Genomic DNA, 7,638 nt, shown 5'->3' with positions numbered 1-7,638 from the left:
CCGCGGAGGTGCCTGACCGGCTGGTGCGCCGGGCCGTCATGGAAATGGCTTGAGCGGCCGGTTTTTTGGCACTGCAGTTGCGCAGAGCTTGGTGCATGCGCTGCTTTTATCGGGACAGAGCGACAGAGGCTGAAAGGGTCTGGTTGGGCCGCGCTCGACCCCAAACCCTGGAAGCATTCGCGGCCGCGCCACCGGCGCGGCCTGACACAGAGGGCTGGCCTTTCCAGCCGAAACCCGCCATTCGACCATTGCTTCTCAACACAGTGCATTGATTGACGCGCACCCTCGCGTCCCCATTGCATGCCGCCCGCCCTGGGCTGCAGCAGGTGCCGCTCTCTAACGCGGCTGATCAGAGAGGCCGCCCGCGCCGCGCTTTTCCACAGCGCCGGGCGCGCACCTCGTTGCCAACACCCGCTCGTGCGCCGCCCTTCGCTCGCCATGCCCACAATTGGGCACATTGCGCACGCGCGCGTTCCGCGGCGCGCGCCGTGCTTGGTTACCGCAACCCCAGCGGGCGCACGCGCGAATTGAATTCTTTCGAGGAAGAGATGGAGAGGCGCAGGCGGGCGGGCCGGCGTCTGACGACTGCCGGCCATCAGAAGCCCAACGTTCAGCAGAGCGAGCCCGCTTTCACATCCCCCGCCCCGCGCGCCCGCGCCTAGGCGCGCGGGCCGCGGGGCTTGATTTCGACGGCATGCCGCAAGCAGCAGCGGCGCGCCGCGGCCTTGGCCATTCCACGCGCCGCAAAGGGGCCGTGGGGCCCCCGGATTGCTCGCAGCCCGCTGCTTCTGCCATTGTTTTGCGCGCAGGAGCAGAGAATCAAGCCAGGGCTCCGCTTATGAATGCGTGTCCCTGCTTGAACGGCCGCCGTCGGCCCCCTTGCGTCTCATGCACGCATCGACGCAAGGCGGAGAGTCAGAAATGAGGGGTCCCCAGGATACCCGGGGCACCCCGGCGATGAGTCGTGTTTGGAGCCCTTGCGCTGCCCCAGAGTGCACCACCCGGGCGTCGCCGTGCGCAGAGCCCCCTGGGGACCTCGCGCCTGCCCCCTTTGCTTCCCAGGCGAGCCGGGCACCTACCACTGCCGTGGACACCCGGGAGCGAACCTACAGCACTTTTCATGCCAGCATGCACGCGTAGACGGGCGCCCGCTGCGCCCGCTGTGCCCGCGGCCGAGGCCGGCGCACGCTTCTGAGCGGCCTCGGGTGCGCCTGCTGCGCCTGCGGCCGCGGCCGCACCGCGCTGCACGCCTGCACCAGCGCGCCGCGCGCGGCGCACGCATGAGGGTGCCACGGCCGTTTTCTGGGGCGCGCGCAGCCCGCACGCGAGCACAGCGTCCGGCACCCAGAGAGGAGAGACGCTTTTTTGGAGTTTTGTCGCCCCACCCAATTCCGTGAGGCGTCCAAGCTCATCCAGAATATCTGCCCAATGCAGCAGGGCCCCGGCAGCCGCCGCTTGCCGCTCGGCCATTGTAGGCACCTTTGGTTGCGTGGTTCTCTATTACGCAAGGGGGTCCCGTCGCAGGGCGGCCCCGGCACTGCCTAGCGCGCACTGCTCCCCCTTGCCTGCGCGCGTGCGTGTGTGCACACGTACACACATACACACACACACACGCACACACACACACACACACACACACACACACACACACACACACACACACACTGGCACACACCAGCAGAGTGTGTGCAATGCTCCGACACACACACAAACACGGCTGCTCCGCGCACGAACGCCGCCGTCGCACGACTCAGCAGCTCGCGCCTTCACGCCTTCCTGTCCCCGCGTATTGCACCCGGGGGTTGCAGCTGTATATGGCGCGGCTCACTCACGGCCTCAGACGTGACCTGTCGGCTGCATTGCACTTTCAGGGTCATCGGCATATGCCGCGCTCTCTCTTTCAACCACACACACGCGCACTCAAACACTTGCACACATACACACACCACACAACCAGCCTAATTGTCTGTCGAGCGCATCCCTTTGTTCATGTTTCTCGAAAGCCGATAGGGAGAATCCTGTTCCTACGCCCAAACCCCCACGCCGGGCGGGCAGCTCTCTGCACACCCGGGCCCGCCGTGTGCAAGGGCCCTGCCCTGGCTGGGGCTGCTGTTGTACTTAGCCACGCCCCTCCATCCCGTCCAATACACTAGAAACCTTGAAACTACTTTTCAAGGATTCCGCTCGTGTTGCCCGCCGGCTCACTGCTCTGCATTCTTGCAGGGACCCGGCGGGGTTTGTTGTGGGGAGCGAGGGGGCGGCGCGCGGTGCTCGATCTGCGATCACACCTGCACGAGATTGCTGAGCGTTGGCCTGGGTTTTACTACTGAACTGCAACGAGAGCCGCATTCCTTAGGACCCTTCGTTGCGGACCGCGCCCGTGCCCAAGCACGCGGTTGGGAGCCGCGCCATTCCTCCCGGCCTCTGCCGGGCGAACCAGCCCCTGCGGACCGGCCCCCCTGTGCGCCGCGCGCGGGTTGTCGCGTGCAGCAGCACAGTTGGTGCGTGCCGCGGGCTCGGCCTTGCCTCTCAAATACAGGGCCCACCGCCCTGCTCATTCCGCCCCGACCGCCTCACTGCGGACGGGGTGCCCGCCAGGCCTCTATCTGCGACGGGGCCCCAGTGGCAGGCCGATTTTTCCCGCCCTCGGCCGCGCCCCTACCTCCTGCCGCCCCCGCCCCTGTGCGCCGGCCCTGCCTGCCGCGCGGCCGCACCTTGCTCCAGAATGCATGGCGTGGCGCGGGCGTCACACCCAGGAGTGCATGCATGCGGGCCCGCGGCTTTGGGACGAGTTCAGGTGGCGAGCCACGCACGAGTGCATGCACTGGAGCGGCGCCTCCAAGAGTCATCTGGCGATGCCACAATGCCGTCCCGTTGCGCAAGGCGGCCCGCCTCGTCAGCATGAATCGGATCCACCCCTGTTTCAGCGGCTCACGTCGGGTTTTTGATTGCCCTGTGCGCCGTCACCAGGTCCCCTTGATTGTTGCAGCAACCGACAGGTTGCGGGTTGGTTGCCGATTGGTCGAGTGGCAAGAACATATCCCAGAAAAAAAACCGCCTTGATGGCGCCGCGCCGAGGCGCCCTAGCTGCGTTTGCTCCTGCATGATTTCCGTGTCTCTCAAGTCCCGACTTTGTTTGTTAGCAAAGGCTCGAGTCGCGCATGGGCCGCGGGCGATCCCCGATACATACGGGCCACTCCCCACCCTGTGCCGTCTGCACGCCACATCAGCACGGGCTGACGGGTTGAGCCCAGGTGCGCGACCCATCACCACACGTCACCAGACAAGCCCTGGGTTGCTGCCTGCGGCTCGGGCGCCGCCGCCCCACCCTGCCTTTGAGACTAAAGCGCACGCACGTCGGCTCGCGTGTCTGTTGCCTCATAACAAAAGGATATGCCTGGAAAAGACGTTCGCAATCAACAACCCACTGCCCAGTACAACGCACGCATGCGCAAGCTCTGCACACACGCACACATGCAACCGCTTCCACACACAGGTGTGCATGCACACACACGTAAGATCACATGCACACGCAATTCCTCCCTACAAGCTCACGCATTACGCTAAACACGTGTGGGCTTGTCCTGGCGCGCACACACCCCTTATTGACAATGCAACCACACAGCGCCACTCCAGCAACGTGGCTGCACGCTCGGTCGGTGCACGCCGCGCAAGTGGCTGCGTGTGGTCCGAGAGCTGACTGCACTTATTTGTCACATGCCTAAGCGCTCGAAACCGCCATGAAAAATTGTGTAAACGACAGCGGCTGTCGGTGCTGTGCCCCAGTAAATCGGCAGTGAACGGCACGCTCCGCGCGCCGATCACCCAGCCGGGACGGGGCGAAGGGGTGAAGCCTGAGCCAGTGAGAGGAGCTCACCCCGGCGCCAGCTTGTGAAATGACAGTGCGAGCGAGCAAGGAGGTGGCATATGGCAGATAGAGCTACTGGCAGCAGGTGCCCAAACCTGGACGAAGGTCGCCCTCGAGCGCGCTGTGCCGCTGCGCGGCCTCTGGCAGCGGCGGCGGCGGCGGCGCCTAGCAGGGCTTAGTCAGCCCTTTCTGCAGCTGCCTCATCTGGTCACCCAGCGCCTCACCCGCGCCGCCGCCCCCGCCGCCCCCGCCGCCAGGACCGTCGCCGGGGCACGCCTGGCGTCCCCCCTCGCCATCTCCCCCTTGCGCCGAGCCCCCGCCGGGCGCCGGCGGCGCCAGCGGCGCGGGCGCGGCGGGGGGCGGCGGTGGCAGGCGCAGCAACGGGTTGTGGGGGCCGCTGCCGGGGGGCGTCTGGCGGGGTATCGGCTCTGGGCCGCCGGGGAACAGCGGCTGCAACGCCCCGGCAGCAGCGGCGTGAGGCGAGAGGGGGCCGGCGATCAGCAGCGCCGCTGCTGCTGCTGTGGCTGCTGCACCAGCTGCTGCAGTTCCGACTGGGGGCGCGGCGGCGTCGCGCCAGCGCGCCGCTGCGCCTGCATGCTTGGGCCCGCCGATGACGTTGCAGCCGCGACTGGACGCTGCGACGGCGGGCGGCCGGCGCAGCATCGACGCTGTTTATCTATAAAAGATGTTTGAGTATATATGGCGAGGTTCCACTGGGATCAAGCCTCCTGCGATCGCGCGTCCCAAAAATCTGCCGGTGCAATTGTAGACGCAGCAAGGTCGCACACGAAGTTCATAATACTCAAACAACTCACATCCTTTGTTCTTGCATTGTGCGCGCTGCCATGCGCATGGCGCTTGTGCCGTGTATGCATGATGACCTGGCGGCGTTCGCGGCTCCCTGCCCAGCCCAGAGCCTCACGGTCTGCTGCTAGGTCTGGGGCGCCGCTCGCCTCTTCATACATGTGCATGTGCACGTAATATGGCCTCACATCATGACATTGGAGCTGTGCATCCTCTATTTGTCTCGCACTATTTCAGGGAACGCCGCAGCGACCCACAGCAGTTCATACCTTTCCAACAAGCTTGGGGGTTACTGCGCGGTGCTGGGCTCGATGCTGTGAATAATTCTTGTATCTCTAAATATTTTTCAGCGTCCCTTGAGGTAAGTTACGGAGGCTTTGTGGGGTTGCGGCAGAGCTGACCTGGTCAAACCAACCTCAGGGATGGTCCAAAACTTGTCTGCCGAGCCGGCTGCGCTGGCCTCAGGCTGCGGAGTGCTGAACCTGCCGGGGTGCGACATATAATAGTACTGGCCGGACGCAAGCCGTCCTAGGCCGCCAGCAAGCAGCCACCCAGCCCAGGCCCCACGTGTGGTCGCGCCGAGAGGCTTCGCCCCACAGCCCTAGGGGATGGCACAAATAAAGGGGTGGGTTGCATGGGTGCTGCATACAAATATAAACGGACTGCACATCAAGCCCCTCCCCCTTGCACAACTTCCCCCCGGCCCCTCGCATGTCACCATGGAGGACACTTCCCGATGGCTGCGCTGCAATAGAGCAAGCCTGCCCTAGGCAGCTGCCGGGCCAGGCAGGTCTGGGAGGCTCCCGGGTGCCACCCAGATTCATGAATTGTACTATGTAGGGATCAGGTGCCCCACCCACCCACCCGTCTCGACTCGACGCAACGCAGACGGTGGACAAGTGCACCCAGCGACCAATTTGTCGCGCACGCGCAGACCAGAGCCGGTTACACCCAGAACGCAGACGTGTTCGACCCGTCCGGGCAGGGCGGCGGCACGAGCGCGGCGGCCCCAGGGCCCGCCGACGCCTCCCCCACGATCCGGATCTTGAGCCCGCCGGCCCCCGTCACAGGCGCGGCCTCGCCGCCGGCGCCGCAGCCAGGCTCCGCAATCACGACGGCGCGTTTCGCGAGCTCGCAGGTCCTGGATAGCAGCTCGCTCTGGCCGGCCATGGACGCGAATTGGGAGCCCGTGGGCGCCTTGCCGGCGGCGACGTGGTGAGTCATCAGGGTGGTCAGGATCGCGACTAACCCCCACAGGTATGAGTCGTCCCGCCAGACCCGGAAGACACGCAGTCCGTTTTCGGCGGTCCTGGTGGGGGGTGGGGTAGGGTGGGGATAGCATTGTATAGAGCGCGTGGCCGGCCAATTCAGGAATGCCGCAGGAGTACCAATATCGGCAAGTGATTGGGTGTGTAGTTGGATGGTCAACCGTTTGCGGACGGGGGCGTGATTGTGCCCGATTCGGGACGCCGTGCGCGTCGGCGCACAATGTGCGGGCGAGGCTGATGGCGCGGCTTCAGTGGGCGGCCCGCCTCCCCCGCCTGTTAATCGCGCTCTGGGCTGTGGGAGCCGCCAAGACGATCTCCAGGCATGCGCACGCCCAGCTTCCCCCCACCTCAGCACCCCCCCCTGCTCAGTGCACGACCCTCGCCCTCCTGGCCCCCCCAAAAAATCCCAGCCCCCGCCTGCCCCTCCGCCTTCCACCCTGCTGTCCCTGCACCCGGCACTGACCTGCTGACTAGGAGCGCCGTGAGGCAGCCGGTGCAGAGCATGTGCAGCTGCAGCTGGGGCACCCACGCGGGCTGCACGCGCGGCGCGGGCGTCACGGCCTGCATCCCAAAGTCCAGGTTGACGCGCCCCTTCCTGCCGCGCCGCTTGCCCCTGCGGCCGTGCGCGAGCAAGTGCGCGTGTGTGTGCGAGGCGGGGCGGCGGGCTGGGTGCAGGCGGCGGGGGCAAGGCGGCGGGGGCGAGGCGGCGGGGGCAAGGCGGTGGGGGCAAGGCGGCCGGGGCAAGGGAGCGGCCTGGGCTTGACAACCAGGTATTCAGCAGCGCGTGGGGGAGGAATACTGAGGAGGGAGCATAGAGAATGCACCCTGGTGTTGAGTGGGTCCAAAGCTACAGGAGGTCCGGCTCACTTGAATACGAAGGGGCAGTGGGTCTTCACTTCAACCACCTCCCGCACCCAAACGGAAAACGGCCACTCATCGTCGCCGCTGCCCTCCCGCCCACCGCCGCCGGGCCTGCTGCTGCTGCTGCTGGCGCTCTCGTCGGCCACAGCGGCGCCGGCCGCCGCGCCCTCTCGACTCAGCTGCGCAGCAGCTGCCTCCAAAAATTCCACCAATTGATCTTCTACGCTCCCAAAAGACAGGCCGCCGCACGGCCCTGCAGCGGCCGTGGAGGCACCGCCACCCCTGCCGCTACGGCCGCCCGCCCGCGCACAAGCCGGGGCCCCGGCCGCCGCCGCGGCTGCGGCGGCCGCCGGCGCGGCGGCTGCGGTGCATGGGACCCGCGCTAACCCGGCCGCAAGCAGCATGCGCGCCGCGGCGCCGCGGCCGCCGATGCCCCCGCCGGCCTCGCCACTGCTGCCGCCGCCGCGCCGCAGCACGGCCACCGCCGCCGCCACCTCGTCCCGGCTGAACCACAGCTGGTGGCAAAGAATTCCATCGGGGGACGCCCCCAGCGGCGGCGCGCTCCCTGCCCCTCCCGCTGCTGCCCCCGCCGCTCCTGCCAACGAGGACGCTGAGTCAGCGTCGCGCGGGAACAGCCCCACCTCCTCCATGACTGACATGGGGAAGAGCCGCAGCAGCGCGTACAGGGCAGCTGCCTCCTGGGTCTTCCCCCAGGCGAGCCGCACAGACAGCCCGCCGCCGAGCGCGGCGCGCTCGCTCGCGGCGCGGCGCGCTGGGAAGGGGCGGCGTGGGCGCGGCGGTGGCAGTCGGAGGGTGGGAAGTCAGGCGAAGGCAATC

General features: G+C 66.9%; 2 protein-coding genes across 2 annotated transcripts; both read right to left on the bottom strand.

Annotated features, from left to right (window-relative positions):
• Positions 1 to 4,033: 4,033 nt before the first annotated feature.
• MNEG_11888 (hypothetical protein) lies at positions 4,034 to 4,531 on the bottom strand (the record flags this gene model as incomplete). The annotated part of the gene is made up of 1 exon (XM_014039641.1): positions 4,034 to 4,531. The coding sequence occupies one exon, from the start codon at positions 4,529 to 4,531 to the stop codon at positions 4,034 to 4,036; it is 498 nt and encodes a 165-aa protein (XP_013895095.1).
• Positions 4,532 to 5,617: 1,086 nt separating this feature from the next.
• Positions 5,618 to 7,451, bottom strand: MNEG_11887 (hypothetical protein; the record flags this gene model as incomplete). The annotated part of the gene is made up of 4 exons (XM_014039640.1): positions 5,618 to 5,981; positions 6,404 to 6,553; positions 7,189 to 7,316; positions 7,443 to 7,451. 4 exons carry the CDS (start codon positions 7,449 to 7,451, stop codon positions 5,618 to 5,620), a joined length of 651 nt encoding a protein of 216 aa, XP_013895094.1.
• Positions 7,452 to 7,638: the final 187 nt, after the last annotated feature.

This window comes from Monoraphidium neglectum, assembly GCF_000611645.1.
Source record: "Monoraphidium neglectum strain SAG 48.87 unplaced genomic scaffold scaffold02954, whole genome shotgun sequence".
Classification (NCBI taxonomy): domain Eukaryota; kingdom Viridiplantae; phylum Chlorophyta; class Chlorophyceae; order Sphaeropleales; family Selenastraceae; genus Monoraphidium; species Monoraphidium neglectum.
This window is presented reverse-complemented; position numbering and strand designations above follow the sequence as displayed.